General features: G+C 39.5%; 3 protein-coding genes and 1 pseudogene across 5 annotated transcripts; 2 read left to right on the plus strand and 2 right to left on the minus strand.

Moving 5' to 3' along the window:
• Positions 1 to 662: 662 nt before the first annotated feature.
• LOC133714973 (uncharacterized) lies at positions 663 to 8,114 on the minus strand. Of its 3 annotated transcripts, XR_009848908.1 has the most exons (9): positions 7,705 to 8,113; positions 6,884 to 7,287; positions 6,674 to 6,788; positions 5,582 to 6,247; positions 4,906 to 4,983; positions 4,363 to 4,452; positions 4,149 to 4,242; positions 1,359 to 1,448; positions 663 to 1,243 (listed from the first exon to the last, which is right to left on the minus strand). XR_009848908.1 is itself a non-coding variant. In XM_062141262.1 (8 exons), the coding sequence occupies exons 1-8, from the start codon at positions 8,053 to 8,055 to the stop codon at positions 3,270 to 3,272; spliced, it is 1,974 nt and encodes a 657-aa protein (XP_061997246.1). In that variant the 5' UTR covers positions 8,056 to 8,114; the 3' UTR covers positions 3,088 to 3,269. The 3 variants fall into 3 exon arrangements, 2 of the variants coding, with proteins under 2 accessions (XP_061997246.1, XP_061997247.1); XM_062141262.1 differs by lacking the exons at positions 663 to 1,243; positions 1,359 to 1,448 and adding an exon at positions 3,088 to 3,445 and having other exon boundaries at positions 7,705 to 8,114; XM_062141263.1 differs by lacking the exons at positions 663 to 1,243; positions 1,359 to 1,448 and having other exon boundaries at positions 3,659 to 4,242.
• Positions 8,115 to 10,044: 1,930 nt separating this feature from the next.
• On the minus strand, positions 10,045 to 11,511 carry LOC133716051 (fasciclin-like arabinogalactan protein 10). The gene has a single exon (XM_062142789.1). It carries the CDS (start codon positions 11,448 to 11,450, stop codon positions 10,176 to 10,178), a length of 1,275 nt encoding a protein of 424 aa, XP_061998773.1. The 5' UTR covers positions 11,451 to 11,511; the 3' UTR covers positions 10,045 to 10,175.
• A 3,764-nt stretch (positions 11,512 to 15,275) lies between these two features.
• On the plus strand, positions 15,276 to 17,790 carry LOC133715085 (growth-regulating factor 9). Its single transcript, XM_062141432.1, has 3 exons — positions 15,276 to 15,781; positions 16,233 to 16,874; positions 17,144 to 17,790. Exons 1-3 carry the CDS (start codon positions 15,490 to 15,492, stop codon positions 17,545 to 17,547), a joined length of 1,338 nt encoding a protein of 445 aa, XP_061997416.1. The 5' UTR covers positions 15,276 to 15,489; the 3' UTR covers positions 17,548 to 17,790.
• Positions 17,791 to 19,207: 1,417 nt separating this feature from the next.
• Positions 19,208 to 20,243, plus strand: LOC133716607 (uncharacterized; annotated as a pseudogene).
• Positions 20,244 to 25,218: the final 4,975 nt, after the last annotated feature.

The raw sequence follows: 25,218 nt of genomic DNA on the forward strand, positions 1-25,218 counted from the left end.
ACAACCAAACCCTTGCTCAATTGAGGAGGGACTTATTAGACCTAACCAAAAACCAAAACCTAAAACCTAATAAAGAAAAGTAATAGACTACTGCAAACCTGTTTCAAGTCAGTCAAAGTCGACTCTAACTTTCCAGGAACCGCCACAAAAGGTTAGAAACTTACAAAGTTGGATCCAGTGACCACGTCTGCCGAAATCCCTCCCCAACAACGGACCAAACCTCGCAGCTCCATCATTATCATTCAGCCCACCACCGATCGCCGGACAACATTGTGGTTGACTGCAAGTTATGGAACCCAAATCGATTACCTTGTCCTCCACTAGTGATGAGCCCCCTTGCATCTGCAGTAAAGCCCCGATCCACCACCGCATCGCAACCATTTGAGAGAGAGGAAAAAAGTTCCATTGTACCTCAAAATCCGACAACCACTCGCCACAAACCAAACATGAACCCGTCTAGCCGCCGACGAGGCTGGAAGCCACTGTCAGTGAGAGGGCGCCACGGGACAGGCAACAAAGTCGCTTTTGTTTTTCCCAAACCCTAATTCTCCCCAATTATTTGGCGGAGCACTTACTCAAACTCTTTTAACATTAGATGATCGAGAATAAGAGACTTGGTAAAATTACATTGGTCAAGTGAAATACATTTATATCATTGAAACAAGTTGTGTTCTAAACATGTCTCTAAACTCTTGAATTAATAGGGCTGATAAAGATGAGTAGCACACCATAACTAAAAAGAATGACCACATGACCACATTTGCATGATTTGCATGAATTGTATGTTGGTTATTTCAAACTTCGTGTAGACTTAGCCGGCAGCCGGAATTTATAAAATGGTGAAAACTAATTGGATGGGTTCGTATAGAATCGAAAGTGAAAATTCAGCCATCACCACGTACCCCTGCCACTACCGTTGTCCTTGCCCCAAATATCATCATTGTCGTCTGCGTCGCCACTGCCACCACTTGAGAGCCATCGTTGTGACCACCACAATTATCATCACTAATTTGCCACTAACACGACCACCACCACCACCACCACCATCCCTGGTACCACCGCCATTAGCATCACTTGGACCATAGCCACAACCACCATCGGCACCTTCACCAGCTTCCCCAGTTTTGGGTTGTGCAGTGGTGCTATTACCTTGAGCACTAAGGGCTGCAGCTGCAGCCATTCTCCGCTCGGCTGCTGCTGCTCGTTTTTCCCTCTCGGCTGCCAGTGCCCTTTTCAGTTCCTCCTGATTAGAAATCAAAGAAGGCGAAACAAACCAAGTTCAGTTTAGGACTCATACAACAACCTATTCAAAGCAAGGAAAGGCTTGCTGAAAGAACTCATAAAAAATCTACACTGACCTCTTTAGAGATCTGTGATCCACGACTAGGATGAGATGATGAAGAGGACTTTGAAATCATCGAAGTAGTCTTGGAAGCTGCAGACTCAACCTGCGTAAAATCAAACTAAGAAATATATAAGGAGAAAAAAAACAGAATGCAGCACACACCTAGTCGTTTATTAGATGGACGTCAAATGTTTTTCAAATCTAAGACCATCAATCCCTTCCAGTCACCAGAAAACACTTGCATAATGGTTTTGGAATTTTCTCTACCTTCTAATTCCTCTATTTCTAATACAATAAAAGGACCAACGGTTAACAAAACAGAAAAGGCACCCAACCTACGAACAAAATAATTGCAGTAAACCTGATGCAGGACAAGTGAACAAGAACTGTAGACATAGGGTTTGTATAAATGCTCTAGGATCTGATTCTCGATTAATTGCTTGGAAGAAAAGGGAATTTAGAATAAGAAAGTTAAGAAGAGAGAGATAGAATTACTAGTATGACACCAATAAGATTCTATGATAAAACTACTAGCATCACATCTACGCATCACATTCTGATCGAGGTTTTAGGCATCACACCTGGGGTTAAGTTGCATCACACCAACCTGGAGAGAAGCAAAGCTTTCAATTTTTATAAACTCAAATCTGACAATAAAAGACTACAAAGGCCTCTATCATAGAGAGGCTAATATAATTCTAGAATAACTAGGATTAAGTAATCCTAATATCCCTATGATTAAAAGAATCCTAATAATAAAAGCCTAGATTTACTTGAACTTTCCAATTCCAGGTGACTCAAAGATTCCACTTGTATTCTTCATCAAAACAACAGCATAAAGGGTATGGAAGCTACACACAAGTGCATCAATCAGGTGATTTGAAAATGGCTTCCTACAGTTTTTTTCAGAAAAACTAGAATCAAAACCAAGTCACCAGGATAAAAAAAAAAATTCTCCATCAACATAAAAAAGATAACCATATTATTTCAAAAAAAAAAAAAAAAAAAGATAACCATATTAACAATAATTTCAAGCAAATATGAAGTGAAGTCATATTTTCAAGCATCAATATGCCACCAAACAATACTGAAGAGGCAAACCAAACAAACAAAGGCAGGATGCTTATAGAGGACATTACTTAACCAAATCATAGGTAAACAGGGATCCAACAGAGAAAGGAGTAAATACTATTAATTATCTTCTCCAGGATTGTGGTTGTTAGATGCTACCATTGTATTTAATTTTTTTTCTTTTCAAAATACGATCTCCTTCATTTCTTTACATTAAACACAGAGACCCATAAAACCTGCACGACTTATCAGCCAAAAGCAAAGAGCAGCACCCACACAGTGCCATGGCCAGCTCATGGAGCTACATTAGTGGCGCTGGCCAATCTATGAGGGGAAGGGAGTAGAGGGTGAAAGATTTTTCTTTCAATCTTTTGTGTTTTGATAATCTTAGGGTAAAATAAGAATTAATAACCAAGATGAGTAAAAGAAATGTGGTATCCTGGATATGTAATTTATTTTGAGCGAAACCTATATCGGATGTGGTAAACTTGATCTAAACTTAATTTGTTCGCTTTAATGAAGCTGTGTGCTGAATATATCTGGAAATTCTCAGGTTAGTAGAGCCCCGCTGATAAAGGTGACTATCAGACCACAACCTAGGATGACCACATTTGCATGAATTGTGATGTTGGTTGTTTCAAACTTCGTGTGGACTTAGCCGGAAGCCGGAATTTATAAAATGGTGAAAACTAATTGGATGGGCTTGTATAAAACCGAAACTGAAAATTCAGCTTGGGAAAAATGCTCGGGTTCGAACTAAATATTATTTCCAAAATTTGATGATAAAAGCCAAAATCCCTAAAGCCATCACCACCAACCCCTGCCACTACCATTGTCCTTGCCCCCGTTATCATCATTGTCGTCTGCGTCGCCACTGCCACCACTCGAGAGCCATTGTTGTGACCACCACAATTACCATCACTAACTTGCCACTAACACCACCACCACCCGCACCCCCACCATCCCTGGTACCACCGCCATTAGCATCGCTTGGACCATAGCCACAGCCACCATCGCCACCTTCAGATCCTGTATTCCAACTGCTTAGGTTAAATTCCATCCTTGTGAAATTCTTTCAGAATCTCAAAACTTCCTAACCGACCAGACACAAAACAAGGATAACTCTGTTATATTAAGTTTTGCTCAGCATGCTGATCTTTAGTACATAATCCAATTGATGCTTATATAGTTCAATTTCTATATTCAGAGGACATCTACAGTCGGAGCACATCTACATTCTCATCGTCGCAAATATTCCTTTGTATATTCTACAGTATCATGACTGTTATCAGAAATGTAATAACATGGTCCAGTAAAAATAGAACAGACTACAAGGATGTCCCTAGGCCTCCAAAAAACTCAACTACAACTGTAGTGAAGTAACCAATAAACAACCCGAAACAACATGGGAATGTACCTCCACTAGTCCACTCTATTCTGTAACCTTCCACACACTATTGCCATTTGCTTCAATTACTTGAAAAGATATAGAACGAAAAAACAAGATACAGATAACTTGAAGTCAGAACCCTACACGAAAGTAAATTAACCACCAGCAGTTTATGCTATCCATCTTCCTCAAGAAACTCTTTGTGCACATGCATGCAAGTTGTGCTGCAGTATTTGTAGTTATACCTATGAAAAGGAACTTTACCAGCCAGAGACACATTACAACAAGAGCAATTAATTTCACCAGCTTCCCCAGTTTTGGGTTGTGGAGTGGTGCTATTACCTTGAGCACTAAGGGCTGCAGCTGCAGCCATTCTCCGCTCGGCTGCGGCTGCTCGTTTTTCCCTCTCGGCTACCAGTGCCCTTTTCAGTTCCTCCTGATTAGAAATCAAAGAAGGGGAAACAAACTAAGTTCAGTTTAGGACTCATACAACAGCCTATTCAAAGAAAAAAAAAAAAACGCTTGCTGAAAGAACTCATAAAAAATCTACACTGACCTCTTTAGAGATCTGTGATGCACGACTGGGCTGAGATGATGAAGAGGACTTTGTAATGGTCAAAGTATTCTTGGAAGCAGCAGCCTCAGCCTGCGAAAAATCAAACTAAGAAATATATAAGGAGAAAAAAGCAGAATGCAACACACAGCTAGTCGTTAGATGGACGTCAAATGTTGCTTCAAATCTAAAACAAACAACCCCTTCCAGACAGCAGAAAACCCTTGCATAATGATTTTGGAATTTTCTCTTAACTTCTAATTCCTCTTTTTCTAATACAATTAAAGGACTAACAGTTAACAAAACAGAAAAGGCACCCAATCTACAAAAAAAAAAAAAAATGCAGCAAACCACAACATAAAGGGCATGGAAGCTAAATACAAGTACATGAATCAGGTGATTTGAAAATGGCATCCTAAAGATTTTTCAGAAAAACTAGAATCAAAACCAAGTCACCAGGATAAAAATAAATAAATAAATAAATAAAAATAAAAAATAAAAATCTCCATCAACATAAAAAAGAGAACCATATTAACAATTATGCACCTGAGCTTTCTTTTCTTTTTCTTTGCGTAGTTTCTTCAATTCTTTTGCTTTAGCTTTCCTTTTCGCTTCTTTTTCAGCCTGAACAATCAAATATGAAGTGAAGTCATATTTTCAAGCATCAATACGCCACCACACAATACTGAAGAGGCAACCCAAATAAACAAAGGCAGGATGCCTTATAGAGGACGTTAATTAACCAAATCATAGGTAAACAGGGAACCAAGAGAGAAAGGTGTAATTACTGATATGTTCTCCAGGATTGTGGTTGTTAGATGCTACCATTGTATAATTTTTTTTTTTTTTTCAAAGTACGATTGGCTTCATTTCTTTATATTAAACACAGAGACCCATAAAACCTGCACGACTTATCAGCCAAAAGCAAAGAGCAGCACCCACACATGCCATGCCCAGCTGATGGCGGTGCATTAGTGGCGCTGGCCAATCTATGAGGTAAAAGGAGTAGAGGGTGAAAGACTTTTATTTCAATCTTTTGTGTTTTGATCATCTTAGGGGCAAAATAAGAATTAATAACTTATATGAGAAAAATAATGTTACAAGTAAACAAATTTTTCTATTTAAGTAGAGCCAACTCAAATATGTCAACTCCTGAACACAAAAAGACTACAATTCCATTTTTCATATTATTTACCAGGTGGAGGGGCTAACAAACAATTACCTGCTTAGCAGCTTGAGATTCCTCCATCTCCTTTGTCAATGCACTAGGTACCTTAGCAGCATTCCAGTCCCACTTATCTAGATTTGAGGCCATGAACCGTCTAAATGTGTTTCTGACCTCCTTTTCGTTTGCTACCGTGTATGGAGTCTGTCCCCTTTCATCTCTGGCACAAGGATCCAGACCCTGTTCCAAGAGTTCCAAAACCTTGAGAGCATTCCCAGACTGTGCTGCCTCATGCAAAGGTGTTGACGAACCTTTAACCTCATTACTACTCTCACTTGATATAGGGAGTTCATTGGACTCTCTAGTACTTGAGCAAGCTTCTGTACTAGGCTCAACAAAAGGCTCAACAATGTTGACTTTCGCCATGCTTGAGATGATATCATTTTCAATTCCTGAACTAGACGGCAATTCCTTTTTGGTAACTAAAGGAACTTCATTCTCCTCTTGTTCATAAGAGACTTGTGTCAACTGGTCATATATCCGCCGAGCTTCCTTCATAGTAGGTCTCCGAATAGGGATTGGAATATTTCGGACTTTCTGATGACTAAAATATGGTGTCTCCCTATTAGATAGCAGCTGATGATTACTAGAAGGAGCATAAACAAAAACGCAAGACGAAGCATCAAAATAAGGCTTCCATGCAGCAAGTAGCTCTTGAATATCCTAGAATGTATAATATAAATCAGCAACTTAGTCAGAAGACAAATCACAACATAAGATATGGCCTCAATAAATATCTGTATGAAAGAGGCAAGAGTACTTGTTCCAGTTAAGCTATCTCACAAAAACAAACTAGGCCTAACTAAACTAAGAGGCATAAAAGACATATTAAGTATCAATTACATGGTTAGCAAACTGCAAACATTTTTTTGGCTTAAAGACGGTAATAATTGGACATGTATCAAATTAACCTCATCTTCACCAAAAGTGCCACTATACAAATATCAATTATAAAGAAGTGCGAAGCTACTCAGACATATAGTTGTCACTAGATCAAATAGTGAAATTTCTGTCGGAAGCTAAATTTTTGTCTGCACTCCATGACACAAAAAATGTAATAAAGGTATAGCCAAAAAAATCATCGAATACCTTTTTCAATCCAAGTTCATTATGGCGACGAAGAGAAGCTCCAGCGGAATGAGCAAACCTTCCAGATGCATCATTGGATGACTGTTTTTTTCCAGACTTGGCCCTTACGACATACCTACATCCCAAAATGAAAAGTTGTGAATGTTCTTAAATTATTAAAGAAATACAAAAAGTAGACAATAAAAAATTGTACATAAACATTAAATCAACCTGTGGAAGGTCTTGTGAGCTACAATCTTGCTACCATCAAACACACAACCAGCAAAGTGCCCACCGCTTGCAAGCAACACAACTCTAAAACAGGTATTATCTCTAGGCTCATGAACCACCGTGTTCAATCTCCCTAACAATTCATCACATGACAAATTACTTTCAGGTCCAGATTCATTTGTAACCAAACCCTTCCAAATCGAAATTCTTTCTCCTGTCTGAAGGTGGATGAGTAATTTCTGCCTAGCAGTTGCCCTTGAAAGCTTGAAAGGGCCAACTTTTTCAGGTTCATCATCCTCTGATCCCGATATACTCGAGACATCAAAGTCTTTAAAAGAATCAGACGTTAACTCATCAAAGTCCTCCTCCTTCACAATATTCTTTCCGGCAAGACTTAGCTTCACCTATGATCATATACAGCCAAGTAATTACATCAATTCCAACATCACCAAAACACACATAGCATTTTTTTCACTAGTTCAGGTACTTTGTACCGAAATACTGGCAAACTGATCACAGAAAACATAGTTCTACCGTCTCAAGTGTCACAAAGCTAAATCGGATTAGCACCATTAAAGCTGGACAACAGCATAGTGTTGCTTTCAAAACACCATTCATCGAAAACTAACTAAAGCTTGTGACGTCTAATATTTCTCATACATTGAAATCGAAATTTGATTAGAATCTCTCACATTAAGCAAAAGCAATGTAAGCATATCTCACCTATCAACAATGCTAACACATAACTGTATCAAATTTTTCTATCAACTATTCAAGAAACATATAAGAGTAACTAAAGCAAAAGTAAGGAATCAATTTACATTGAATCGGTGAATATCGGATTTGAAGTGAAATCGCTGCTCTTGGAGGGACTCGAACTCAGCCTTGCAAGTGTTGCAGGTCCACCGAGTCGATACGGCGGCGTTTAGGGAGCGATCTTGATCGGTGCTATCGGACACAGACTCGTCTAGGGTTTCGAGAGCGGAGTTGTTGTTGTTGTTAGAGGTCTCGAAAGTTGAAGCAACTGAGAGGCCGGAAGAAGTAAGGAGGGCGCAGGAGTCGAAGAAGTTGGCCGGGAGTTCGAAGATAGAACGGTGTCGTTTCTCTTTTTCGGCGGCGGTCGCGGTGGATGACGTGGTCGTGGTGGGGCGAGGAGGCTCCTCCGACGCCATGAATTGATCGTAGATTGGATTGAGGCTACCTGGTATGGTTTGGGTAGTATAAAACAGAACGAATGGCTTTGATACGGCGACGCTTTGACTCCTGCGGAAGTTGGTAAAATTTTCAACCTTTTTAACCCTTTTTTGTTTCTTGTGTCGTTTTTGGGTGATTTAACTTTTTCTTGGTAAAATTTTTTTACACTTCCACAACGGAGCCCCGTTCGTAGCTGCTCCACCGGACCACCACTTTGTTTTGCCCCCCCCCCTTCACTTCCGAATCATATGCTTAGGATTAATGGTCTCAGGTGATCTAAAATGACATTTTAGTGTATGAAATATCCACATCATCCCAAATAAGTTTTCAAATCCCCCGATGTTTGTAATCGATATGTGATGAGTATCACCAATGGTGTTCACATTGGTGTAAATCTAAAAATAAAAAATAAAACAATTCAACTTAATAATAATTATCTCCACTATCAGATTTACATTCTTGAGTGGTTGAACATAATTTTTTGAGTCAGTAACTGACCGAATAAACATTATTATGATCGAGTATCACATATTGTTTTGTATGATGCTTGGACTGTTGTTAGTAACTCAGAACATGGCATACTCACCAACACAAATAGTGGCACGGCAGTTAAATTTACCTAGTACACCAGCCAGTTTCATGATGGGCCCAATATAAAATTGATAGGTTTCAACTTTTAAGGCATTGAAGAGAGAACAAGATTTTGAGAGATGACTCTTCAGATAAAAAAGAAACAATAGAAAGAAAAAAAATCAATCACTAAATGATGAACGAGGGTGGCGAGACGTCATCCATAATAACCATATTCAAGTGGATCATAGTGTCCCAAAATAGTTTATAAATCATGTTCGCCTCTAGCATCTGACTTGCTTTGGAACATCATCATGCTCAAGTGAAACTTAATGATCGAGCATCACATGGTTTCTTATGATGCTTGGACTATTAAGAACTTTTCATAAACATAGTAGAATCAACGACATGAATAGTGGTTCGACCGTTGAAATTGGCTACTTCATGATCCATTATTATGGAAGACCCAAGATCCACTCAATATTCTTGAGACATGAAGAGACAAGAAGTTGAAAATTTTGCACCCGTGAAATTTGACCACTAGATGAAGATCGCGCGAGAGTGGCAAGATGTCATTCATAATAGTTCAAGAGGCCCTAGTTCAAATATTAGAAACTTCAACAACGGGCCCACTTTACCAAATAGTAAACGATGTACAACATCCCAGACCTTAGATAACAATGGACCCACCACGCTTTACCAAATTAGTCTAGAAAATATTACTTCGGCTTGAGAATCAAGGAGATTGGCTTCGCTTGTTTCCATCATCCAATCCGCAACAAATCGAACGAAACCTAGCGACGAAAAAGAAGTGAACACTTTGCAATAAGAGGCTTTGTGTTTGCTTTGCCTCAATCCTGCGATCCACTCTCCTCACGTAGTGTACCACTACTAATTGGATCTCAATTGATTTCCTTTTCTCTGAGCTACTTGGATGTTTTCGGACAGAGCTTCATTCATATCATAATTTCTTTGTGTTCGTGTTGAAGTATAATAAGAGTTATGTGTAAATCATATTTTAAATTTGCAACTTCAAAATTAAAGTGACTTGAAATTTTGAACATCGGTGGCGCCGTGGCGCGGGGTGTCCGTTAGACTCACACAGACCATTTCGCCGCGCCCAAAAGCAGATCCATGTTCTGGAACGATCCAGAAGCAAGGAACAAAATAATGTGGGTCCCTTCACAGCATTTTGAAAAAATTTAATAATAATAGCTAGTAAACGTTGCGTCACGCCCCACCACTATCCCACGTGGATCCTTGTCAGATCCACCAATCCACGCGCTTGGCTTAATTCCCCAGCGTCAACAGATAACAGCCATCGATTTCCAAATCCCGATATTGAATTAAGGACAACACCAGCCACACGATTTACATAATACAAAACAAGAAATTCGAAAATTTAAAATTTAAATTAAAAATCTCTGTAACCCAATAACAAACGGTCGAAATACTACAAACACCAATAAATTAAAACTAGAAAAAAAAAAAGAAAAAAAAAATTAACAGACGCATCTCAAATTACCGTTCAGGACAAGAAAACGGAGGAAATGACAGTCACAGAGGCGACAGTGAGCACTGTCATCAGCAATGCAGGTGAAGTCACGTGACCAGCTCCGTTCGGCGAGGTACTGTCCGCCGCCGCTGCCGACGGTGCATCCGACGGAGCTCCCTCCGGTGTCTCGGAAGGAGGAGCCGGCGGTGAAGCGGCCGACGGCGACGGCGCTTCTACGGAAGCTGGGCTGGGAGCAAGGACTGGTGTCGGTGAAGGAGCAGCTACTGGCTCCATCGACGGCGCCGGCGACGGAGATTTGCCGAAGAGCTCAGTTGGGAGAAGAACACTGTCGACGGTGAAGACTGAAAACGGAGTAGAGTCGAGGACAGTGTCGGCGACTCTGGAGGAGTCGACTCCGGTGTGGAGTGTGACCTGGTCACCGGAGGTGGTGACGGTCAGGTCGTACTTTCCGGCGCCATTGGTGGCGAGAGTGCTGATTGGATCCTTGGTGGTCTTGAGGGCACCTTTGGGAGTGTATTTAGGGACGGCGTGGTACTGCAAGAGCGAAACGACCTCGGCATTGGTGAGCTTGGTCAGATCCGGCACTCCCTTAGCCTTAAACGCCTCGTCGTTCGGCACAAACAGAGTCAATCCCTTATCGGCGGTGGTCTGGAAAGTCTTGAGCACGCCGCTGGAGACGATTAAAGAAGCGAAGGTTTTGCACCCGGCCTTTTCTAGAAGCGCGGTGATGTTCAAATCCGAGGCCGACGGGGCCGGAGCGGTCAAGATTCCGGGGGCGATGACCGGGGCAGAGATCTCGAGGACGGAGATGTTGTAGGGAATCTGCTTGACGGATTTAGTGTAGCTGGAGTCGAGCTTGGATCCGGGGGCGGCGGAGCCGAAGCCAACTTTGCCGCCGGAGAGATCGGTGATGTTGACGAAGCCGAGGTTGCCGGGGGCGTGGCCGGTGGTCTGGTAGAGGGTGGTGGTGAGGACGGAGCCGTCGGAGATTTTGTGGAGCTTGGCGGGGTCGTAGTAGTCGAGGAGGATGTGGAGGCTGAGGGCGTTCTTGATGACGGAGAGGGGGTGCTTGGCGGCGAGGGATGACATGACGCCATTGGTGAGGACGAGGACGGTGACGGTGGTGCGGGTGTTGATCTCGTCGGCTAGTCTTGTTTGGGTTAAGAAGGAGTTGTACTGGCTGTACTCGGGGTTGGCTTCGAGAATGGCGGTGATGTTGTGGGCGGAGATGGCGGCGGCGAGGGAGAGGAGAGTGAGGAGGAGGAGGTGGCAGTGGAAGGAGGCCATTGTTGGAGAAGAAGAAAAAAAGTAATGTCGGTGTTGCAGAGAGTGAGAGTGAGGGGTTAAAAGAGAGTGGGGGGGTTTGAGGGGTTGACTGGGGTTAAGTTTGTTAAACTGGGGTTGGGTTTAAGAGAGAGGGGCCATGTGTAGCTGGAAATGAAAAGGGGGTTTTGTGTGGCATATGCTGGTGCTTCTTGTTCTGTATCTTTAGGGGTGAAATGACGGGAATGGGCCTGTCTTTTCGGGGTTCTATGTTCCTATGTTAGGATAAAGGTGGATGTGATTATCTTGCTGCAGCAGAAGGGAGATATCTGTTGTGGTTGTCTTTGTGTTCTGGAATTTCTGGTCTGGAAATTGTGATTACAGGAAAAAAGAAAAGAAAAAGGGTAACGGCTATAAACACAGGTGGAAAGCTGGGAGAAGTTGGGGTTGTATTTTTTTTGTGGTCAAAGGGAGGAGTTGGGTTTTAGTCCTCAAGAAGAGGTCAATGTGGATCAGTATGTGTAAGTTTCAAGCAGAGATTTGTGTAATGTCGGGTTTTATTACACATTTATCCCCCGAATACATTGCTTATTTTGCATTGAATTCCTTAATTTTTATGTGAGGTGGCAAATCTTAGATATATATGACAGCTTTTCTCACAATAAAACGTAAAATTCTGGAAACGGACCGTGATATAGGGCAGTCCTTTTAAAATGACCCATTTCATGTAAGAGAGCTGTATTATACAACAGCTGTATTTAAGCTAGTAGTCAACAATTTACTCCTTAAATATTACTACTTTTAATCTAAGTAACTTATTTAGTAAAAAAATTTGGAATTAGTCTCGATCCCTATTTCTCTCTTATGTGTTACCATCATATTCTCATGGCACTCTTCATCTGCTTATTAATTTCTTGCTTCGATTTGATAGTTGTATAGATAATGAAAATTCCCTAAAAATGATTAACTACATGAATTGACATGTCAACAACCCATCTCATGGCACATGCATTTACTATTAGTGTACGTAAAGGTTAATAATCACGTTTTATCTAACAAAATGGGAAGTATAATGTTCGAAAAATCACTTAATTTTGAAATAGTGTAAACTAGAATCGGTGCTTTTTATACAACACTCATGAGTTTGAACAGTTTAATCACTACTTAATAGCTTGCTGCACTTAACAATTATTGATCTGGTCCCTAATAATGGGTTGGTAGCATAATCTTTTGGCAATTAGCACCAAAACACAGAAAAGCCATTGTCTTTTTCAAAAGCTTCTAACTCAAAGGTATATATGTAATTGTCGTAGTACGTGTAGCTCAAGACAGCAAATTTGAATGGTCTGCCCGTTAGATATATCCGATCTCTTTCTGGCTTAACTGGTGCTGCTTTGCTGTAAGCATATGACATTGGGTTGTTGAAGCCAACCTAACACTACCCTAAATTGTTAGGTTGTTGCCATAATACCTTCGTGCCAATGTAGTCCTCAAAATGGAAAGGATACCCTAAATTATATGAGGGAAATATTTGGGTAAAAGTGGCTTCCCATGACCTTATGATGACTAGAAATGTGAGGTTGCCACGATAAACCCAGCTCAGCTTTTACTACTTTCGAATAAATATGCAAATCTTGCATTGATAATGTAGGGCATGCCACCATACTTTGGTGCTTTGCATTTTCAAATAATGTATGGCTTACATGTGTGTTGGAACATTATGATTCGGTTGTAATACTAGCTAGGTACACACTTTAGAAGTATCCATACATGATTACCTAGTGAGGAACTCAATCGAGCACCCTGACAGTTGTATCGGTTACTAAATATTATTCGAAGATGTATTTTACAACGAAATGTGTCATAACAGAAGAAATTTATAATTCAGTGACACGTAAGATTGTTCACTTTGGTATCTAAAATCGAGAAGAGCTTCTAATGAATTTCTAAAATTATATCAAAGATAAAATCTCTACAACCTTTAATTTGGTCCTGGCTATATGTTCCCCTTCCCTTATATGATCAATGACAAGCATAAAAAATTCAAAAGACCAGATGGGAATGAAATCCTTAATTTCTTGTGACACAAGTATCCCTATCACTGTATGATGTTCCTTTCTTTGCTTTAACGGGCTATCTATCAATTCAATTCAAATATAATATATTAATATTGTTCCTGGAAACAAAATAGCTACATTGTTTCATTATGTTGTGTCAAAATAATTTCAAGTAAATGAAGACAAACACACTATTGAATCTAGCCCAACTACCTACCCTTGGATATTTGATTTTTTTTTTGTGGTAATTTTTGGATATTTGAATTGGATGCTACAAACTATCATGAATAATTCCAAAATAATTGGTAGCAGTGAATGCAACGATTATTGTCGGCAACATTGAACATTGTAGCACCACATGTAACTGGTCTAAAATGTTTCCCTAGCTAGTGTGATCTAGGATCTAGCTATGTGCCCGGTGCCCAGTGCCCCCATTAACTATGCAACTCATGGATGGTCCCTAGTTGTTGGGTTACACAAGGTGGAAATATCAATATTGTTTAGGAGTATGATTTTTTCTTAGCACCCACTCTTTCTTCTTCTTTTTCATTTTTTTTTTGGTGAGTGGAAATTTGAATGGGAGATTAGGCCACTAGCTCTAAAATATAGATTGATATCACATATAGTAGACAAAACAAGAACATGTTGTCTAATACAACTCCTTAGTCAAGGAGAACCAACCTCGTTCCAAAAGGATATCTCTCATTCTTGAAGTGCACATTCGTAGTTAAAATAGCACACCAAGAACAATTACTTGTTTTATATCCTCGACTTCCTTCCTCAATCCACTTTGTTACGTGGGATTAATGAGTGGCTGAATCCGATACACCACAAGAGTAGCAACAACCACATGAATGGTGTATAGAGTCCCATACGCATCGCCAAGGTTCTAAAAAACGCTAGGCGCTAGTTGGGCGGTGACCCGGGGACTAGCGCCTAGGGGCCTAAGCGGGGACTAGGCGGTTTTTAATTTTTTTTTTAATTTTTAAATTATTTTTATGACCTATAATAATATAAATAAAAATATTTAAAGTCAACAAATTAATTATAAATATAAAAATAGTCAAAATATAGAATAAATTAGGATTTAGGGCCGTCTAGTCCCCTCCTAACACTGCCTAGCCCACCTAGTAGCCCAGCGCCTAAGGGCAACGCCTAGGCCAAAATCCGATCGGTTCCTTACCGCCTAGCGCCTAGGCGCTGCCTAGGCCCTTTTTTAGAACATTGCGCATCGCCATTAACTTCGAAGCCAATATACAAAAATACGATTGGGGTTTGATATGTTAATATATGGGCAGGATCAATGTGGTTTTTAAATATTGTTAACTTTTTTTTTTTTTTTTGGCAAAGTTAATCTGTTTACTAGAAGATACACTTTGGGGTCATGCAAATATCGGCCCTTTTGTGATCAATTGTTCGAAGTTTCAAATTTGAGCTCATAGAGATCTTGAAAATAGCCAGTATCACCGACCCAATTCGAAACCCGACCCCCGACCCGACCCAACAAAATTTTTTCTTTTCTTTTTTTTGATCAAACGACCCAAACTTTAAATGTTAGCGACAAACAAAACGACGCAAACGCGGGACCCGCCAGACATAAACTCCAACCGACGTGTCGCCGTGCAGACTAGCGGTAGTGCCAGACCAGCAGCGCTCCCCACCACCTGGCGAAGCAAGCGCGTGGAGCACATCCACAACAGTCCACGAACCCGTACACCAATTGGAGCGTCGCCCCCACGCGCCTTCGTCTTCGCAGACCCCAAGAAGAAAAGAACCGTCTCTGAAAACTTTGGCCTGAAAAGCCTGGTATAGCGACACAGGGATTGTCAGTCTCTCTGACTCTGACTCTGACAAAACCCCACTTTAAACAAAGCAAATGGCTTCTGCCTTGGCTTACCCACCCACACCCGGACCCAAAACACAGTTTCCTCACTCATTTCCGCCACAGCTTTAAAGCTCGACGAAATGGGTGTCTGAATCTGTGAAAAAAGTCTGGTTTCTTGAAAATGAACGACACCCAAGTCGTGAAGGTCAAGCATGAGGATGATGAAGGATCGTCGCCGCCGTCGATCAAGCTCGGTCTTGCGATCGGCGGTGATGGTGGTGATTGTGAGGTAGTGGGGAAGAGGAGGAGGAGTGAGTTTACGGTGGCTCAGTTGGATGAGTTGGAGCATCAGAGGCTTGTTTATAAGTACATAGCTGCTGGGTTGCCTGCTCCTTTTCAGCTTGTGCTTCCCATTTGGAAGAGTGTGGCTGCCGGTTTTTCTAATGCTGCTTTCTACCAGCAGTATCCCAGCTGTAAGGATAATCTCTCTGTTTATTTTGGGTAGCCTTATGAACTGTGTGGTTGTAATAATTGCACTTGGGTTTTTGAGGATCACTGTGTTTGACTCTGTTCCAATGAGAGAAGTTTTAAGCGTACTTTGTTCTGTGAAATTTTGACTCCTGAAAATTGTTGGGATTTTGTAGAAGTCGATAGACCATCTGTTTCTTTCTTTAAATTCTAGAGCAAAATGTCTTTCATTAGCTTCCCCATTTGAATCGGGTTGAGTTCGATCAACTTTGTGCACCGAATTTAAAGAGCAGTAGTACTAGTACTAATCGGTGTCCTATCAGAAGATTGGCATGTGAATTTATATTATATGACTGGATTTGTTGATTAATTTGTTTGTTTTGCGTGACATTGAAACAGGTCTCTTCTGGTTCAGTTAATTTGATACTGTTATTTATTCATTTCGATTGTTTACAGTTCTAGGATATGGGGGTTTCGACTACAGGAGTAAAATGGATACTGAGCCAGGAAGGTGTAGAAGAACTGATGGAAAGAAATGGAGGTGTAGTAGGGATGTAGTGCCTGATGAGAAGTACTGTGAGAAACACATGCACAGAGGGCGCCATCGTTCAAGAAAGCCTGTGGAAGCTTCTCAAGTCACTTCTCCTCCCAGCACAAAGCTACTGAAGAATTCTGACGGCGAACTGTTGAATTCAAAGAAAAACCTTCAGATTCAAACCCCCAAAGGCCTTCAACTTATGGCGCAACCCTCCAATAATGGTGGTGTCAGCCACAGTCGAACTACCTTCTCTAGTGGCTATCATGAGTTACCTAAGAACAATATTAGTACAGTTGCATACACTACCAGCACACCTTCATATAGAACCGCTGTTACCCCTGCTGCTGTAGCCCCTTCCACCACTGCTGGACAAATGACCGCAACCGCCAGCACTTGCAATGACAATAAGATCTGGATCGGTGTGAAAGACTATGGTTGCAACTACCATGCTGGTAATTATGGCATTATCAGAGGAAGCAGAAACAACATCAATGTTGGCAGTAATATATCACCCGGATCAGGCTTCTCCCCCAAAAGTGTTCTTCAGGCAGGACATATGAGTAAGATCGAACCTTTGTGCCATGCATATTTCTTTTCCCTAAATATATATTAATTGATAAGGATAACTATTAACTACTGGTCCTGAGAGATTTTCCTCACTAATGAATGTTGAACTTGGTCTATAAACTCTATGTTCACTTGGGCCTTAAAAAAAGTGGTCCATGGTACCCCCAAAGTTGAAACTTTTAAATGGTTTTGGGTACTATAGCTTGTCCTTATAATTATCATCTGATTCTTATGTACTTATTTCATTTGCTTTTGTTTTCAGTTCTTGTAAATTGCAATGGCTTATACTTTGACAACAGACGTGGCGAAGAACTTGAACCAGGCAGGTGTAGGAGGACAGATGGAAAGAAGTGGCGGTGCAAAAGGGATGTTCTTCCTGATCAGAAGTACTGTGACCGGCATATCCACAGAGGAGTAAAGCAAATGAGAACCTTTGGCCCTGTTACTGCTGCTTCTACCTCGGCCACTGCAATGAATTCTACTCGGCCCTCTCAGACCACAGGCATAGCTGGAGAAACTGATTGTGCAATCCCTAATACAAATCTCACCATGTCCATCCCAGCAAGATCACCACTGATGCAAAATGATGAAAAAAGTGATTCCACCAGCGACAGTGACGCAACCATTACAGACACCAGCCTTGCTGCTTATGAACAGCTGATTTAGGTACCTCTGCAACCAATTTCTACGAGAAAATTGGAATATCAAAAGCAATAAAAAAGGAATTGGGTATCGCGTATTGTAGCATTTAAATTAGGTAAAAGAAATGCCTTGTGCAATGTGAGGAAATATTAGCCCATGCTTTACATACTCGACAATATGTTCATGCGTTTTCTGGTAAACTGGTGTTCTAATTAAAAACTAGTGTTCTCATAACCGTGATATGAGAAAATAATATTTTTTGGGTCACTTAATTGTGTTTTCTGACACCTTAGAAAATATTAATTGAGTAAAGTTAGTAAAGTTTGTTTGAATGGGCTGGAAAACCAAATTTTGGTGAACTTCTTTGATACAAATCATCGTCTTTACTTGTACAGTTATACTAGTAAAGATAGGTGTAGGAGGAACGAAATTGATGGTGACCGGAAGAAAAATATTAAGAAGAAGCCAAATTGATATTGATCGAGAAGTGTCCGTCTTTGTCAGTAATTCCGCTCGAATAATTTCTTAGATTGTTGTAATTCCGCTCGAATATTTTCTTAGATTGTTGTAAAAAATATAGGACGAAATTTCTGTAAAATTAGAACACAAAAATAATATGGTAATATCTTGGGAAATAACAACAATAATACAAATAAGAAAACAAAGAAAAGTAAAAAGATATAAATAATATATAGATTTTATATAAATTTTTTTTATTGAGTTGAGGTTTGCAAGTGCATTGTCCTAAGAGAAAATTTTGTTATCTACTGCACATGGTTGAATGACGAATTTCTCAAAAAATACAACAACTTTTCAAGTTCCGTCGTGCAACTAAGAAGTTTGATTGAACCTTAATCACTCGTGCACTCAAAACCTTGTGTACTAAAAATAGATATATGATACAATATGTAAGAGAACTTTAGGAAAGTAGGGTGTTGTGCTATAGTGGTTGCATTATGGTTGAGTGCTTTTCCCCTCTCATATGTATCTGACATCCAACATTTCATATTCAACAATATGTCTATCATATGCCTTCCAACCACACATCATGCCTTCGAACTCTAGTCATGCACTCTTATATAAGCCATACTTACCAATCACCATAATTAGCCTCATAAATCATATAACGGTCAAATAATTGTTACATATAAATATAAAAAAAATGTTAAAATCATAAATAACCTAATAAACATAATATTTAGAATAATCCCCAATGAATAAAGAAATAAATAAAATATTTTAATTTTAAATCATAACTTTGCAATGTAATTCTCATCATAGCTTACAAGGTCGTATAATAGATTGTGCGAGATGTTGAAAAACCCACCGTTTCCCCTCTTGTTTTTTGTCCGTTTGGGATTGCTTCTAAAAATACTTTAAACGGAAAAGGTTTTTGTATGAGAAAGCAGTGAGCTAATCTAATCCAATTGGAAGTATTAAAGTGAGCAGTCCATATCAAAACAGAAAACTTTTTTCACCTCCAGACTTGAATTTACCTTCAATCCTAATTCTTCTAAGAGCCAAACACAACACAATTCCCATTCTATATAAACACAGCCACCCACCATGGCGTATTCTCAGAGCCAATATTGCTTGCAGGTCCCTGCATAACTGAATTCCAACGTCTTTACATCTTTCCTCCACCAAACAACGATATTGAGCGAATATAATAATCTCTTATTCGATGGGTTTTATGCATGCTGTGTTTTCTTCACTTGCAACCGATTATCTGTTTCACCCTCCGGAAAAACCTTTCTACACACTGGAGGAGGAGGAAGGGAGCAAGAAGCTAAAGCTGGAGTTGAGCGCTGTCACGTACACAAAGTTTCCTTGGTACAAACCGGAGTTGAAGCCAGGGATGGACGTTGTCAAGATCAGGACCGAGAGAGGGAATGATATCGTGGCAGTGTATGTTAAGAACCCCTCGGCTTCCTTGACTGTTCTATACTCGCATGGTAATGCTGTAGATTTGGGTAATCTAATGAGCCTTAGGGCCTTGACTGAGCTCAGCGATCACCTCGGAGTCAATGTATTGGGGTACGATTACTCCGGTTACGGCCAGTCCACTGGGAAGCCAAGTGAGGAAAACACTTGTGCAGACATAGAAGCTGCGTATAGATGCCTTGTGGACAAGTACGGTGCAAAGGAGGAAGATGTCATCTTATATGGGAGTTCCATTGGAGCTGGACCTACAATAGACCTTGCAACCCGGTTGCCGAGATTGAGGGGTGTGGTTCTTCAAAGTCCTATCACATCTGCCCTTCGGTTCGTATCGTTTGCACTTTGTGCCGCAGGATTGGAGCGACGATCATATTCGTTTGACATTTATAAGAACCTTGAGAAAATACCTTTAGTTAGTTGTCCTGTACTGGTGATTCATGGGACGGCTGATGAACTGGTGGCATGGCCAGCAGCTTTGGTATCATTCGAAGTATCAGTATGAACCACTGTGGATACAAGGAGGGAAACATAATGACTTGAATAAGTACCCGCAATTCAGAAAGCATTTAAAGAAGTTTGTATCGGACATGGAGATAGAATTTCCATATAGAAGAGCTAGCCAGAGCATAGATCACGACGAGAGGTCGAGGGCCAGTTCCGAAGAGGAGGTGAGATCAATAAAGAGTTTTGATGTGGATAAGTCAGAGGAACAAGCAAGTAATGTCAATGGAAAGATTTTCAGATCAGTTGGGTTGTTAAATTGTTTTAAGCCGGCATAAACCAAGTGACCAACTAGTGCATGATTCTCATAAATAAGACAAAAGGTAGGATTTTTTGTTTCTTTATTGTTCTAAATTCTGTGCGCAAACAAAACCAAAATTATAATCTTAGACTTTTAAAATCAAAGTTTCTAACATTACTGACCTCCAATAAATACATTATTGGGGGGCAATAATCTGCCTATTGCCCCCCAATATACCACCAAGAAAACTCCATTTTCAATCAATAACAGATTCGTGTACTTTAATAAACACAAAGAATCAGAAAACTTTTCAAAGCCCTAATTTCAGTGATTAATTAACCACAGTTAAGAAATTATTTGGGGGCAATAATTTGTCTATTGCCCCCAATAGACCACCAAGAAAACACTCCATTTTCAATCAATAACATATTAGTGTACTTTAATAAACAGTGCAGTGATTATTGCCCCCCAATAGACATATTATTGGGGGACAATAATCTTTTTTTTTTGGTTTCAACTACACAATAGGCTTTCAATGAGTCTCCGTTTTCACTCAATTAACAGTTTATAATAATAAAAAAAACATTCACAACAGTATTTCACATGTATGAATTAGAAACCCTAGATTTCACAGATTTTCGCACATGCAAAGTCTATTTTCACAAATATGAACCAAATTTAAGCTTTCAACAAGTTTAAATTGAAGATTTATATAATTGATTTCGTAGAAAACCTGAAAATCTGAAAAACGAATCGGAAATTCAATTTTTACCTCTTTCGATGTTTCTGAAGCTGGAGAAAATACAACCGCTACCAGACCTTGAATCTTAATCGCCGGTGTTCAGTGAGTATCGTGGTCATTTCCCCAGAGAGAGAGAGACAGAGAACTAAAAAGGTAAGGTGAATGGAGTCGTACTATTAATGGGTAGGGGATAGTGGCACGGTTTGTAATTTGTTTGTTTTCAGAGCCTAGAAGCGTCGTTGCACAGTTAGTTTGGGTAAATGGGCACAAATATCTCTTAGTGGAGTATTTGGGTTCCTGTTGAGCCTTATTTGGGTAACTAGTCACGACCATTTTTTTTTTGTCCGGATGAACATATTATAAACTTTGTTTATACTTTGTACATATTGAAATACATTAAATCTTTAAAAATTGTTATTGCAATATAATACTACAATATTTTGTCAAGCTAAATATTTATTCTACAAAATCTTACCCATTTAGACCAAGAGATGTTTTCGTTTTTGTTCCGAATGGACACATAAATTTTGAAATTTTGTGTATACTGTATAATATTGGAACGTATAAGATCTTTAAAAATAGTTATTGCAATGTACATACAGCAATATGGAGTAGTATTCACTAGCTACAACAAGCAAGTTAGAAGTACTAGTCATCAAGTCCCCTTCATCGTGCAACCTCTACTGCTATACGTCCATGTCAACAGTTAATGAAATTTTTTAACTGCGAGATACAAATTAATTGTTAACGGTACGTAACAAACTTGGGGTATCGAAACGACAAAACTTAATAGTTAGGTGTAAATTGAAAATGACCGCATAGGTTCAACGATCTTTTGTACTTTTTTTTTTAAGATAAAAAAATCTTTTGTAATTGAAAAAAAAAAAAACCCCAAACCCAACCCCAACTAGGAAAGAGAGCAAACCTAATCCTAATTCCTCTTGTTAAACTTAACAACCAAATCACTTAAAATTGAAAAGAGTACCACAGTCCACTCGACAAAACTTACGACTTATATTCTAAATCAAAAACAAGTATTTATTTTTTATTTTTGAGAAAGCAAGTTGTAAATGAACAAATTTTGGTTTTCATTTTTTTTGAAATATGTTTTCATTTTCATTTTTTTATGCATTTTTGTCATATCCTAATTTCACAAGGAGTAGGCAGAAAAAAGTATCCGTTACAAATACGCGTAGAAATACCCAGTAATCCAGCATCGCCTATAAAACAGTAGAAGCACACTCCGATTCGATCGGTTCGCTCGGCTTTAGTTCCGGCCCTAATTTTCTCGACAAACTCGCTGAGCTCTGAACCTCACTGCTACTCCGACTCTCGATCCTTTGTCCCCTTCGACTCCGCCACCGATTCCCTCAACTCGCCCGAGTTCGCCTTCTCCGACTCAGCAACCGGCGCTTCCTTCACCACCGAATCGGAACTCCCATTACACGAGTCATCCGCGTATTTTTTACGCGTTCCAGCTCTCCCCGAATCTCAATGTCGATTTCATCTTCTTCTTATTCCGGTGGGTTTAATAAACAGTGCAGTGATTATTGTACTTTAATAAACAGTGCAGTGATTATTGCCCCCCAATAGACATATTATTGGGGGACAATAATCTTTTTTTTTTTTTTGGTTTCGACTCCACAATAGGCTTTCAATGAGTCTCCATTTTCACTCAATTAACAGTTTATAATCAAAAAACAACATTCACAACAGTATTTCACACGTATGAACTACAAACCCTAGATTTCACAGATTTTCGCACATACAAAGTCTATTTTCACAGATATGAACTAAATTTAAGCTTTCAACAAGTTTAAATCGAAGATTTATATAATTGATTTTGTAGAAAACCTGAAAACAAGTTTAAATCGAAGATTTATATAATTGATTTTTTAGAAAACCTGAAAAACGAATCAGAAATTCAATTTTTACCTCTTTTGATGTTTTTGAAGCCGGAGAAAATACAACCGCTGCCAGACCTTGAATCTTAATCGCCGGTGTTAAGTGAGTATCGTGGTTGTTTCCCCAGAGAGAGAGAACTAAAAAGGTAAGGTGAATGGAGTCGTACTATTAATGGGTAGGGGGTAGTGGCATGGTTTGTTATTTGTTTGTTTTCAGAGCCTAGAAGCGTCGTTGCACAGTTAGTTTGGATAAATGGGCACAAATATCTCTTAGTGGAGTATTTGGGTTTCTGTTGAGCCTTATTTGGGTAACTAGTCACGACCATTTTTTTTTTTTTGTCCGGATGAACATATTATAAACTTTTTTTTTTTTTTGATCGGGTTAGTTGTTAGTAACTCACACACCCATGCAGTGGTATCCTAGCGCCAAGACACCTGCACCGACATTGCGGCGAAAGCCTGGCAAAGCCAGACTAATCCACTGCACCGCAGACGCACGAACCCAAAGGGTCCCTCAAATCTGCTGGCCACGAGATGGAGCTGGGATTCGAACGCTAGACCTGGGGGTTCCAGACTAGGCCATTCGACCAACACACCACACCACGTGGTTACATATTATAAACTTTGTTTATACTTTTTACATATTGAAATACATTAAATCTTTAAAAATTATTATTGCAATGTAATACTACAATATTTTTTCACGCTACATATTTCTTCTACAAAATCTTACCCATTTAGACCAAGAGATGTTTTCGTTTTTGTTCCGAATGGACACATAAAATTTGAAATTTTGTGTATACTGTATAATATTGGAACGTATAAGATCTTTAAAAATAGTTATTGCAATGTACATACAGCAATATGGAGTAGTATTCACTAGCTACAACAAGCAAGTTAGAAGTACTAGTCATCAAGTCCCAAATGAATTAGGACGGTTGTAGCAGCCTCCTTACAAACTAAATGAGTTTGCTTTGTCTTCCTTATCCATAAAATAAATTTTAGCATCAATGGTCTGCTATTAATATCAATGGTCTCCTAATTCCTCTAGGTATTATAAGCGAGCCTATTTAAAGACGCGTTCCACTACTCTCTTCCTCAGTTCTTTTTTTTTTGAAAGGTCCTTAGTTCTTCTAAAAAAGCCCTCAATCTCGGGTCGTGCCGGGTCACTAACGGGCTTGGGCCGTGCTGGGCAGCTTTTAAACGTGCCGGGCTCGTGCCGTGCTAGTGCTTAGCGGCCCGTTTGCCACCTCTAATATGGAGTCAAAGTTTTCAAAGCCCAATAAATATGATCCTTGGTGGAATTATCACTGGTTAGTCTTTTCAAATACTCAATCACAAAACAGAGCTTCACACCACTCTCATGTTGCTTCACTGAATCTATCTTCCTTTTATTCAAGGTATGTATTGCCCAATCAGTGTCATCAAAGCTCCCTCAGTGGGTATTAATTTTGATAACAACTTCATTCTTCAATAATTTTTCAACTATCGGTTGAATTTCATTTTCTTTGCATCCAAAGGCTCCATACTGCCAATGATTGTACCGGGGGCTAGTCTTTCTCTGAGGATCATATACTTGTTGGCAGGTAAAGGCCATTTAGAACATACATACTCCAAGCTCTATCGGAGTTTTATGAAAATTGAATAAAATTTCGGAGTTGCAATTCAGAAGTTCGATGTTACTGCCGCATAGTTTAAGAGTGATTTAGTTTTGGCTGAGATTGTGGAATTGAAGAATGAGATACACTGTAAAGGTAGAGTGATGCGTGTTCACCTTAGATTTGCAAGAACCGATTATGAACAAGTGATAACAGCTGCCTATTTAGATGGATAAGTAATCTTTTTAACGCATTAGTTATATTGCCCATTCAGACCAGGAGATGTTTTTTTTTTTGGGTCCGGATGAACATATTATAAACTTTGTTAATACTTTGCACATATTGAAATACATTAAATCTTTGAAAATTGTTATTGCAATATAATACTACAATATTTTGTCACGGTAAATATTTCTTCTACAAAATCTTACCCGTTTAGACCATGAGGTACTTTCATTTTTGTTCCAAATGGACACGTAAATTTTGTGTATATTGTATAATATTGGAACATATATGATATTTAAAAATAGTTATTGCAAAGTGGCACTGAAGAGTTATCAGAAAATTCATCCCATAGTTTGATTAGCTTATCCATACCCTTCTCAACAATAAAGTCACTTGCCAAATTCTCCATACTGGTGTTGCTTCCTGTCAACTTGGAGAGCAACGAATAACAATGTTCAACATCAGTACGTTGGAGAACTGCTCCATGATGCTGTTTCCCAACATCCTCAATCTGTTTGAAAACGTGTTGAAGAACTACCTTAA

Source organism: Rosa rugosa, chromosome 6 (assembly GCF_958449725.1).
Source record: "Rosa rugosa chromosome 6, drRosRugo1.1, whole genome shotgun sequence".
Classification (NCBI taxonomy): Eukaryota; Viridiplantae; Streptophyta; class Magnoliopsida; order Rosales; family Rosaceae; genus Rosa; species Rosa rugosa.

Excerpts from the sequence above, each read along its gene's own strand:
- LOC133714973 (XM_062141262.1), bottom strand. The coding sequence starts at position 8,055 with ATGGCGTCGGAGGAGCCTCCTCGCCCCACCACGACCACGTCATCCACC. Across the intron at positions 6,248-6,673 it reads ATGAACTTGGATTGAAAAAG|GATATTCAAGAGCTACTTGC; the intron begins GTATTCGATGAT and ends TATACATTCTAG. Across the intron at positions 4,453-4,905 it reads AAAAAGAAAAGAAAGCTCAG|GCTGAGGCTGCTGCTTCCAA; the intron begins GTGCATAATTGT and ends GATTTTTCGCAG.
- LOC133716051 (XM_062142789.1), bottom strand. The coding sequence starts at position 11,450 with ATGGCCTCCTTCCACTGCCACCTCCTCCTCCTCACTCTCCTCTCCCTC.
- LOC133715085 (XM_062141432.1), top strand. The coding sequence starts at position 15,490 with ATGAACGACACCCAAGTCGTGAAGGTCAAGCATGAGGATGATGAAGGA. Across the intron at positions 15,782-16,232 it reads CTACCAGCAGTATCCCAGCT|TTCTAGGATATGGGGGTTTC; the intron begins GTAAGGATAATC and ends GATTGTTTACAG. Across the intron at positions 16,875-17,143 it reads TCTTCAGGCAGGACATATGA|TTCTTGTAAATTGCAATGGC; the intron begins GTAAGATCGAAC and ends TTTTGTTTTCAG.